The sequence below is a fragment of the Nematolebias whitei genome, chromosome 12 (assembly GCF_014905685.2).
Source record: "Nematolebias whitei isolate Nwh7 chromosome 12, NemWhi1, whole genome shotgun sequence".
NCBI lineage: Eukaryota > Metazoa > Chordata > Actinopteri > Cyprinodontiformes > Rivulidae > Nematolebias > Nematolebias whitei.
The window spans coordinates 49,637,420-49,649,802 of NC_056509.1; the positions used below are offsets into that span (position 1 = coordinate 49,637,420).

General features: G+C 45.2%; 1 protein-coding gene across 1 annotated transcript in view; it reads left to right on the forward strand.

Annotated features, from left to right (window-relative positions):
* xrn2 (5'-3' exoribonuclease 2) overlaps positions 1 to 12,056 on the forward strand; it is a gene marked incomplete in the record, with an annotated part of 147,199 nt that extends 135,143 nt beyond the window's left edge. Inside the window, 3 exon segments of the mRNA XM_037686039.1 lie at positions 2,161 to 2,224; positions 11,410 to 11,593; positions 11,975 to 12,056. Coding sequence (XP_037541967.1) covers positions 2,161 to 2,224; positions 11,410 to 11,593; positions 11,975 to 12,037 — 311 coding nt within the window.
* Positions 12,057 to 12,383: the final 327 nt, after the last annotated feature.

Consider the following 12,383-nt stretch of genomic DNA (forward strand, 5'->3'; position numbering starts at 1 on the left):
TCTACTGTTGTCTTTGTCTTCCTCTGTTGTCTACTGTTGTTTTTGTTGTCCTCTGTTGTCTTTGTTGTCTACTGTTGTTCACTGTTGTCTTTGTTTTCCTCTGTTGTCCACTGTTGTCTTTGCTGTCTACTTTTGTCTTTGTTTTCTACTGTTGTCTTTGTTGTCTACTGTTGTCCACTGTTGTTCACTTTTGTCTTTGTTGTCTACTGTTGTCCACTGTTGTCTTTGTTGTCTACTGTTGTCCACTGCTGTCTTTGTTGTCTACTGTTGTCTTTGTTGTCTACTGTTGTCTTTGTTGTCTACTGTTATCTTTGTTGTCTACTGTTGTCCACTGTTGTCTTTGTTGTCTACTGTTGTCCACTGTTGTCTTTGTTGTCTACTGTTGTCCACTGTTGTCTTTGCTGTCTACTGTTGTCTTTGTTTTCTACTGTTGTCCACTGTTGTCTTTGTTGTCCTCTATTGTCTGCTGTTGTTCACTGTTGTCTTTGTTTTCCACTGTTGTCCACTGTTGTCTTTGCTGTCTACTGTTGTCTTTGTTTTCTACTGTTGTCTTTGTTGTCCACTGTTGTCTTTGTTATTTACTTTTGTCTTTGTTGTTTACTGTTGTCCACTGTTGTCTTTGCTGTCTACTGTTGTCTTTGTTTTCTACTGTTGTCCACTGTTGTCTTTGCTGTCTACTGTTGTCTTTGTTGTCTACTGTTGTCTACTGTTGTCTACTGTTGTCGTTGTTGTCCTCTGTTGTCTACTGTTGTCTTTGTTGTCTACTGTTGTCCACTGTTGTCTTTGCTGTCTACTGTTGTCTTTGTTTTCTACTATTGTTTACTGTTGTGTTTGTTGTCCTCTGTTGTCTACTGTTGTCTTTGTCTTCCTCTGTTGTCTACTGTTGTTTTTGTTGTCCTCTGTTGTCTTTGTTGTCTACTGTTGTTCACTGTTGTCTTTGTTTTCCTCTGTTGTCCACTGTTGTCTTTGCTGTCTACTTTTGTCTTTGTTTTCTACTGTTGTCTTTGTTGTCCACTTTTGTCTTTGTTGTGTACTGTTGTCTTTGTTGTTTACTGTTGTCCACTGTTGTCTTTGCTGTCTACTGTTGTCTTTGTTTTCTACTGTTGTCCACTGTTGTCTTTGCTGTCTCCTGTTGTCTACTGTTGTCCTTGTTATCCTCTGTTGTCTACTGTTGTCTTTGTTGTCTACTGTTGTCCACTGTTGTCTTTGCTGTCTACTGTTGTCTTTGTTTTCTACTATTGTCTACTGTTGTTTGTTGTCCTCTGTTGTCTTTGTTTGTCCTCTGTTGTCTTTGTTGTCCTCTGTTGTCGTCATTCTTTGTTAAAGAAATCAGGTCTCTGTTGTAAATGAGTTCCTGAGGCTCAATGGGATTCACCTGTAGAAATAATGGTTGAATGTTGAGACCGGTTCATGGGACCACAGCAGGTCTGATCGTACCCAATAGAACCAACAGGTCAGGAGTTTTCATCCAAAGGTTCTGTGGTCCAGTTCAGTAAAGCTTTCAGAACCAGAACTTGTTCCTTCAACAGCTGACAGCTGGTTCTGATCCATTCTTTAGGTCTGGGTTCTGTGGACACATTCTGGATATTTCGCAATAAAAGTACAATACTGAGCCTTGACAAGAGACCAGAACTAGCACCTCCTCCAGATGGGTCTGAAATGACCCAGGAACCAGAACCATCTCGGGGTTAGGGGCGCCTGAAGTCCAGATTCTGAAGTCCAGATCAGAGTCTGAACAATGATCCTGAATTTGACCCAACCTGTTTGGACTTTAACCTAAACCTGGTTCTGTATTTGGATCAGCAGTCTTCAGAACTCTCAGTGGTTTTATTCTGACACGTTTCAGACCCACCCTACACTCAGAACCCCCATTAGCCAAGAGGTCTGCAGCAGGTCGTCACCATGGCAACAGTGTTCTGTGTTTCTGGGAAGGACTATGGACTCGAGGTACTTGAGTCATCCACAAAGCTGCCTGCTGGTTCTGAACACAAAGTGCTAATGAGTTGCTATCACCCCAGAACCTGGTGCTGGGAAACAGGGTCAGAACCACAGTTCAGGTGGACAGAATCAGCACCTGTCTGGGTTCAGTAGACTGCAGGGTTTAAACTGGACTTCCAGCCCAACAGAACCACTCCTGAGCGTGTTCTTTGTTCTGTGCAGGTCCCAGGCAGAACCCGATCCTGACAGCACCGCCCTTCTTCAGCCCCCAGCCTCCGTTTCAGAGGTGAGTTTTGATTCCAGCAACAGCGCCGGTCCAATCAACCATCATTGGACCATGAAGAAGAGGTTCTGATGAACGGCCCGGACCGGTTCTCAGAGGTTTCCTAAGTAGTCTTCAGCTTTTAGAGCTAGTCCAGACTTGGACTGTCATGATCTGGTTTATGTATTTTTTTTTGTATAACTATATATATACAGCGTATTTTCTGCCTACACGTCGCTCCGCCCTATGGTAAATGGTAAATGGACTGTACTTGTATAGCGCCTTTCTATCTGATCAAGATACTCAAAGCGCTTAACAACAATCTGTGCCTCATTTACCCGTTCAAACAGCACTCTACTAGCTCTCTACAAAGCTAATTGAACAAGTCATTCTAAAGAGACTAGTCAGTGCTTTTTCACATTCATACACTGATGGGACACACATCGGAGGCAATGAGGGGTTCAGTGTCTTGCCTAGGGACACTTCGGCATGTGACTGCTGGTGGATTCGAACTCCAACTCTTGCATTGGACGACGACTGCTCTAACCACTCAGCCACAGCCGCCATATAAGTCGCATCCGTTCATATTTGTCTAATAAAGTAGATAAATCCATAAATGTTGCTTCACCATATACGTTGCATCTATTATGCGTCACCAATGACGTGTCGCATTTGTTACGTGTCACCGCTGACATCCGGGAAATGTGGGCTGGTGTTGTGCCAAAAATTGATGGGCTGCCAAATGGCAGCCGTGGGAGCGTTCACGGTAGGACCTTAAGAAGAATTTAACAAGATTAACACTTAAAAACAATTGTTTGTTTGCTCGAAATTATAGTAAATGTGTGTCTCAGTCTAACTTTGACTTAATAAATGCACTTTAATGGTCAAATTAGCTGCATTTCACCGGGGCAGTGCAGCAAAATGAATTGACGGTTGCTCCAAGCAGTGAGCAGAACGAAGGTGACAGGCTGTGGCAAGCCGATTGTGTCATTAATAGCTAATGAAGATTCTCAGTCATCCAGGACATGGTAAATTCAAAAAAGTTTGACAAAAACAATAAATTCTAAAGTTTAATAAATAAAGTCCAGTTGTTTTTATCTTGAACTTTTTGGAATTTGTCATTATAGCCACTTTTACCTATTACATGATACAACAGCATACCTTACTACTTTGGTGCCATCTAGTGGCTGAAAATGGTAGTGTTCAAATTTTCCAGTCTCACTGAATGAAAACAATCATATCTCAGCCAAAAATTAGTTTATAAATATTGGGAAAAAAAATCCATAAATATGTCGCTTCGGCCTATAGCACAAAAAATACGATATACACACCCTTTCCAAAAAAATTGAATATCTTGGAAATGTTGTTTAACCTCCATAATTCCATTCAAAAAAGTTAATCTTTAATAGATGATAGATTCAGGGCCCACAATTTGAAATATTTCAAGTTTTTATTTGTTTATTTTTACATAATTTGGGCTTTCAGCTCATGAAACCCACTCTCTGTCCTCTGGTGGAACCAGATGTCTCTCCCTGTCTCTCCCCACCCGCTTCCCTGCTGTACTCTTGTCCTGTGAACCCTTAAAAAACTTCCTTTTTGTTTTTTTTCTGTATTCAATTCAGTTCAATTCAGTTTATTTATATAGCACCAAATCACAACAAAGTTGTCTCAGGGCACTTTACAGAAACATTCACATACATAAAAGCCAATTAGTAAAGTTCTCTATCTAAGGAATGCATACCTCTTAACTCGAAGGATCAGCTGGTCTCTCAACAAAATTGATCAACTTCTCCTGAGAGGAGTCTTACCTCAACGGAAACAAATTGGATTCATGATGACAACTGTTTTTTTTTTGTTTTGTTTTTTTTTGCTGTTTGGCTGGTGAATTCTGGATTGTCTAAATTTCTGTGGATGTGTCGAAGCTCGACAGTTCTCAGACTGAATTTGGGGAGCTGCAGCAGGGAGCTGGAGCAGGCTGTTATCAGGACTGTGAACTTTTCTGGCAGCACTCATGAATGGTGGGAATAATCTTGGAGAAGCTGTGAGCTCGACTTTTGGCATAAAGGATCAATTCGGCTGTTTTGGAGTTCCATCAGAGGAATATATACCAGCGAGATTTTAAAAAGGCAGAAACAACAATTCACGAGTTCTGCCTGACCCAAACTGTGGCCTTGATGCCAGACTTATCTCAACTCATCCTGGAATGTTTTGAAAACAACAAAGATGCTTTGACTGTCTCCTCACCCCTCCCTTCCCCAAGGCCGTGGACATGTGACAGAACCTCAACTGAGCTGATGATGAATGTCACCTCATATCTGGACAATGGCTGGGGGGGGGGGGGGGCTCTAGACTATGCTACGACTTTCCCTTAAAAATTCAATGTTTTCACCGGCCTATATGTGCATGTATAACGTCTATTTATGTTGCTTTGCTGTGGTAGGTTTTTTTTTTATGCCTCAAATCGTGCCCTGTCTAGGACACGGCGTGAGAGATCGTTTTTTATACCGTCTCTCCTCATGTTTTCTTCCCTTTTCTCATCTAAGCAAAATATTATTCTGAATAAGAATAAGAGGGCCGCGCTATTTATAGCCGCAGCTTCGTGCGCTCCGCCCATCTTTTGGACAACTGTACGTACATGTTCTCGTATCTTGGTGCATTGCCAATAAAGTTTATTCTGATTCTGAAAACAGGATTTCAAAAAATTAAAATACTGTGAAGAAATCAGCCCAAATTTTACAGAGCATGAATGTTTTAAAATGAGTGTGACACACTAATCATCTACTAAACTCAATTAACCTGCACAGGTTTCCCCAAGTGTCATTAAATTGCTTCAGTTTGGTTCAATTGTCTGTTTGGTTCAATATGGGGAAGACTGCAGACAACAACTGGCCAGAAGATCATCATTGATACCCTCCATAGGATGGGTAAGCTACAAAAGTTCATAGCTAGGGAGGCTGGCTGTTCACAGAGTGCAGTGTCCAAGCATATCAATGGAAAGTCTAGTGGAAGGGCAAAATGTGGCATGAGAAGATGCACCAGCAAAAGAGATGACCGTGGGCTATAGCGGATTATCAAACAGGAGATTCCAGAATCTGGCAGAGATCCAGAAAGAGTGGAATGAGGTGGGAGTCACAGCTTCAAAAACCACCACATTCAGACGCATCTGGGAGATAGGCTACAACTGTTAGGTTCATCGGTCCTCTTTTCCAAAATTGTGCCTTTCATTCAGAAATCAAGGTCCAAGGGTTTGAAAGAAGAAGGGTGAGGAACAGAACCATACTGCTTGAGGTCCAGTGTGAAATACTCACAGTCAGACATGATCTGGAGTGCAATGTCCCGTGCAGCTGTTGGTAAACTCTGCTTTCTTAATTCCAAGGTCACCGCAACATTCTACCAGAATGTTTTAGAGGACTTAATGATTCCTTCTGCTGAAGATCTGTCTGAAGATGCAGATTTCATCTTCCAACAGGACCTGGCCCCTGCCCATGCCGCCAGAAGCACCAAACACCAATTTGATGCCCATGCCACAGTGCTTGACTAGCCAGCCAACTCATCTGAGCTAAACCCCATTGAGAATCTATGGGGTATTCTCAAGAGGAAAATGAGGGGCACCAGACCCAACAACAAAGAAGAGCTGACCACAAGCATCAAGGAAATCTGGGCTTCTATAACTCCCAGGCAATGCCACAGGATGATTGCCTCAATGCCACGTCTTATCGAGGCAGTGATTAAGGCAAAGGGATTCACAACCCCAACCAACCCCTCCCTGGGCTGCCACCTTACTGTGGTAAGGTGGGGTTTGAGTGTTCCATTGATCCTAGGAGCTATGCTGTCAGGGGCTTCATGCCCCTAGTAGGGTCACTCAAGGCAGATAAGTCCTAGGTGATGGATCAGACAAAGTGCAGTCCAAAGACCCCTTATGATGAGTACAATCAATGGAACCAATGTTCGCTCACCCAGACGTGGGTCACCGGGGCCCCACTCTAGAGCTGGGCCTGGAGGTGGGGCATGCTGGTGAGCGCCTGGTGGTTGGGCTTTTACCCATGGAGCCCAACCAGGCACAGCCCGAAGAAGAGACGTGGGTTCCCCATTTCATGGGCTCACCATCTGTGGGATGAGCCAAATGGGTCGGGTGCAATGTGGGATGGGTGGTGGCCAAGGTTGGGGACCCTGGCGGTCTGATCCTCTGCTACAGAATCTGGCTATTGGGGCGTGGAATGTCATCTCTGGTGGGGAAGGAGCCTGAGCTGGTGTGTGAGGTTGAGGTTCCGGCTAGAAATAGTCGGACTCACCTTAACGCATAGTTCTGGCTCTGGAACCAATTTCCTTGAGAGGGGTTGGACACTCTTCCACTCTGGAGTTGCCCCTGGTGAGAGGCACCGAGCAGGAGTGGGCAAACCTGTTGCCCCTTATCTTGGTGTCTGTACATTGGGGTTCACCCGGGTGAATGAGAGGGTAGCCTCCCTCCGCCTACGTGTGGGGGGACGGGTTCTGACTGTTGTTTGTGCTAATGCGTCAAACAGCAGTTCAGATTACCCACCTTTTTTGGAGTCCTTGGAGGGGGTACTGGAGAGTGCACCTCCTGGGGACTCCGTTGTTCTACTGGGGGACTTCAATGCTCACATGAGCAATGACGGTGAGATCAGGAGGGGTGTGGTAGGGAGGAACGGCCCCCCTGATCCGAACCCGAGTGGTGTTCTGTTATTGGACTTCTGTGCTCATCATGGATTGTCTATAACGAACACCATGTTCAAGCATAAGGGTGTCCATATGGGCTCTTGGCACCAGGACACCCTAGGCTGCAGTTTGATGATGGACTTTGTTGTCGTCTCATCTGATCTGCGGCCGCATGTCTTGGACACTTGAGTGAAGATGGGGCGGAGCTGTCCACGTACCACTACCTGGTGGTGAGTTGGCTCCGATAGTGGGGGAGGATGCCGGTCAGACCTGGCAGACCCAAACGTATTGTGAGGGTCTGCTGGGAACATCTGGCAGAGTCTCCCGTGAGATGGAGCTGTAACTCCCATCTCCGGAGACCTCAATCCCACTGGCATGTCTTCCACTGAGGAAGCGGAGCCTGGGGACTTTGGGTCGGGCTGTCCAGTCTCTGGTGCTGAGGTCACCGAGGTGGTTAAAATCTTCCTCGGTGGCAGGGCCACAGGGGTGGATGAGATTTGCCCGGAGCTCCTTCAGGCTCTTGATGTTGTGGGTTTGTGTTGGCTTACACGTCTCTGCAATATTGCGTGGTCATCGGGGGCAGTTCCCTTGGATTGGCAAACTGGGGTGGTGGTCCTCTTATTCAAAAAGGGGGCCCGTAGTGTTTGTTTCAACTACAGGGGGATCACGCTCTTAAGCCTCCCTGGTAACATCTATTCGGGGGTTCTGGAGAGGAGGTTCCATCATAGTCGAACCTCGGATTCAGGAGGAGCAGTGTGGTTTTTGTCCTGGTCGTGGAACACTGGACCAGCTCTACACTCTCAGCAGGGTCCTGGAGTGTGCATGGGAGTTTGCCCAACTGGTCTACATGTGCTTTGTGGACTTGGAGAAGGCATTCATCCGCGTCCCTCGGAGAACCCTGTGGGGGGTACTCCAGGAGTATGGGGTACCAGGCCCTTTGATACAGGCTGTTAGGTCCCTGTACGACCGGTGTCGGAGCATGGTCCGCATTGCTGTGAGTAAGTCGGGCTCGTTCCCAGTGAGAGTTGGACTCCGCCAAGGTTGCCCTTTGTCACCGATTCTGTTCATAACTTTTATGGACAGAATTTCTAGGCGCAGCCAAAGTGTTGAGGGGATCCGTTTTGGTGGCCTTAGGATGGCTTCCCTGTTTTTTGCAGATGATGTGGTCCTATTGTCTTCGTCAGGTCATGATCTACAGCGTTCGCTGGAGCGGTTTGCAGCCGAGTGTGACGAGGCCGGGATAAGGATCAGTTCCTCCAAATTTGAGGCCATGGTCTTGAGCCGGAAACAAGTAGAGTGCCCTCTCCAGATCAGGGCGGAGGTCTTGCCCCAAATGGAGGAATTTAAGTATCTTGGAGTCTTGTTCACGAATGAGGGAAAAATGAAGCGTGAGATCGATAGGCGGATAGGTGCAGTGTCTGCAGTGAAGAGGGGAGCTGTACAGGTCTGTCATGGTGAAGAGAGAGCTTGGTCAAAAGGCGAAGCTCTCAATCTACCAATCGATCTACGTTCCTACCCCTAACCCTCTGCCCAGTCACTTGGGCCAGCTCCTCATCTATGTTCAAGTACTTTTGGTTGTGACCAAAAGAACGAGATCATGGAGACAGGCGGCCGAATTTAGTTTTCTACGCAGGGTGTCTGGGCTCTCCCTTATATATAGGGTGAGAAGCTCGGTCATCCAGGAGGGACTCAGAGTAAAGCCGCTGCTTCTCCACATAAAGAGGAGCCAGTTGAGGTGGCTCGGACATCTGGTTAGGATGCCTCCTGTACGCCTCTTTGGTGAGGTGTTCCGGGCATGTCCCAACATGAGGATACCCAGAGGAAGACCCAGGACACACTTGAGGGACTATGTTTCTTGGCTGGCCTGGGAACGCCGTGGGATTCCCCCAGAGGTTAGGTCTAAAAAAGTTAAGTCTGGTCCTCTGGACATTCACAAAACAAAGCAAAACAAACAAACAAAAAATGTAGAAACGTTTCATCTTTCATCGGTTAGACTTCTTCAGTCTGAGGTGCTATATTCAGCCCAGTCTTATAAAAAGCACCTTCTCAGAGTGGATCAACCAATTTGCTGCTGACAACCAGAACCAGCTGCTCCCGTGATCAAGAAGGACCATCAGCCTAGCGATGGATCATTAGCACCCTGATGGCTGTTTACTGTTCACAGAGGGCTGAGTGATACTAGCAATCACAGCATTGTAAGAGGGGGACAGTTGAACATGGAGGCCTCCACCCCTGTTTAATGATGGACAATTTCTTTACACAAAGATGGCCTCCTTTACTCCTCTCTCAAACCATCGTTCCTCTCTATCCAGGATGTGAACATCTTTATCCCTGAAAGAGTGACTGCTGGCCTGGAAATGAGTGTAGACCGCAGAGTCCTGGCCTGATGGTGTTGATCTTCTGTGCTGGGCCATCCTTTTGGCCAGTGGCTGTTTAGATTCCTCAATGTAAGACTGATCACAGCCCTCTGACACTGAACAGCATACACAATATTACTTTTTGTGCCAGGGGACTGGATCTTTGGGATGAACCAGCCTTTGCCATAATGTATTTTGGGGTTTAAAAGCCACTGGGACGTTGTGTTTAGAAAATAAACGTCTCAGTTTCTCTGATACTCCCACAACATACGGAATGACCACTGGTCTGGGCCTGGGTTCCTCCTTTTCACCTGATGGCTGACTGGAGTCCTGTTTGGGTTTCTTCTCTGCTTTCAGGAAGGCCCAGTTAGGATATCCTGAATTTTGCGGTTGCACCAAGTAAAATTCCTCTGCTGGAGATGATCACAGCCACAGATTCAGCCATCCGCAACAACAAAATTAAAGAGGGTGCCGCAGAACAACTCAGAATCAAAGTTTCATCCTGCCTCAGCAATGCCAAACCACCACCTTCCAACATCAGTAGAGAGGAGAGGGATGCACTCACCACTCTTAGCAAGGACAAAAACATAATTCTCCCAGCAGACAAAGGAAGGTGCACAATGATTTTGAACCAGAAAGACTATCATGAGAAAGTTATGACACTCCTTAGTGACTTAAACACTTAAGAACCTCTGAAAAGAGATCCAGGAAGTGGTTACAAGAAGAAGTTGATTGTGTTGCGGGAGTATCAGAGAAACTGAGACGTTTATTTTTTTAACACAACATCCCAGTGGCTTTTAAACCCCAAAATACATTAAAGACTGGTTCATCCCAAAGATCCAGTCCCCCGGCACAGAGTAATATTGTGTATGTTGTTCAGTGTCAGGAGGGTGATCAGTCTTACATCGGGGAAACTTAACAGCCACTGGCCAAAAGGATGGACCAGCACAGAAGATCAACATCATCAGGCCAGGACTCTGTGGTCTACACTCATCTCCAGGCCAGAGGTCACTCTTTCAAGGATGAAGATGTTCACATCCTGGACAGAGAGGAACGATGGTTTGAGAGAGGAGTAAAGGAGGCCATCTTTGTGAAAAGAAACCGTCCATCATTAAACAGAGGTGGAGCCTCCAGGTTCAACTGTCCCCCTCTTACAATGTTGTGATTGCTAGTATCACTCAGCCCTCTGTGAGTAGTAAACAGCCATCAGGTGCTAATGATCCATTGTTAGGCTGATGGTCCTTCTTGAGCATGTGAGCAGCTGGTTCTGGTTGTCAGCAGCAAACTGGTTGATCCACTCTGAGAAGGTGCTATTTAAGAGACTGAGCTGAATACAGCACCTCAGACTGAAGAAGTCTTTCGGATGAAAAACGAAACGTTTCTACTTTTTTTTTTTGGAATGGCCAGAGGACCAGGCTTAACTTTTTAAGATTTTTCTACCTGGACTATTGAGCATGCATCAGGAGGTTAGGGATAGGCATCAATCACTTTACAAATTAAGCCCTGCTCCCCAGGCTGTGGTTATCTCTATTGATTGTACGCTTTTTTCCACCACATGGTTTCCTTCCCTTCACCTCTCTATTAATATGCTTGGACACAGAGCTCTGTGAACAGCCAGCCTCATTAGCAATGACCTTTTGTGTCTTGCTCTCCTTGTGCAAGGTGCCAGTGGTCGTCTTTTGGACAACTGTCAAGTCAGCAGTCTTCCCCATGATTGTGTAGCTACAGACTGAGACCATTTAAATACATTTGCAGGTGTTTTGAGTTAAATAGCTGATCAAAGTGTGGCCACCAGGTGTCGTCAATATTGAACCTGTTCACAATATTCTAATTTTCTGAGATATTAAATTTGGGGTTTTTATTAGTTGTCAGTTATAATCATAAACATTAAAAGAAATAAACATTTGAAATATGTCAGTGTGTGTGTGATGAATGAATATACAAGTTTCACTTTTTGAATGGAATTACTGAAATAAATCAACTTTTTCCATCATATTCTAATTTTATGACCAGCACCTGTACACACACACAGGCATGCGCGCACACGTATGTGTGTATGTATGTGTGTGTGTGTGTGTGTATAACCTGGTTCTGTCTCTGCTGATATGCATCACATCATAGAACCAGTTTTATCTGAACTGGACCTCAGGTTCTGAACCCGCTGTGTTCCTGCAGGCTCCAAGGCCAGGCCCACAGCACAGGTCAAGGCTGGGACCGGGTCATGCAAGCCCAGCCTGCAGCATACCAACAGAACCAGAACCGTGGAGGGGTGGGGCCAAGCAGCTACCAGCAGCAGCGCTACAATCAGCGCCAACCTGAGTGGTCCGATCGCCGTGACAACCGGGATCCTCAGGATCAGGTATGGACCAGATCATCCAAAGCTCACGCTGGTTCTGGTTCTGCTTCTTTAGTTTTTAACCTGTTTTCTGTTAAATTGACTGAACATTCAACAGAAAAAAAAAACTGTTGACTGTTCAGATGTTTCATTATAAAAATTGTTTCTTTAGTTTTTAGTCAACATTCTTTGCTTTTTGTTTTTAATTCAAAAGCTCAAACATTTGTTTCACTTTTGGATACAAAGTTTAGATTGAAATGTAAAAACTATTTAGATTTAAAGTACAAACAATAAACATGTTTTTGTTTCTCCTTTAAAATCACTATTTTATTTTTATTCATTAAGTTTTTATTTAAAGTAAATTTCTGACATCAATAAAAATAGATATTTGTTTGTTTGTGTCAGGCCTTCAGGTCCAGCAGAACCTACCCTCCTCCTCCTCCGACCCAGCGGTACCACTGGAACTGAACCCAAACCTTTTCTTCAGAACCGTTTAAATAAAATAAAAATCTGTTTTTATTTTTTTCATCTTTAAAAACGTTTTTTGTGATTTTTATTCAATGTTTTGTGTAGTTTCTGGTTCTGAGCAGAAATCCTCCAAAACGGGTCAGAACCAAATAAACAAGTTTATCCAACAGTTTGTGTGACTCTATTCATTGTGCAAGGGGCGGGGGACATCCTGGACATGTCTCCAGTCCAACACATGGACACATGGAGACAAAGAGAAACAACCATTCACTCTCACCTGGGATGATTCAGAGTCACCATCAGTCCAACACAGGGACACCTGGACAGGTCTCAGTCCAACACAGGG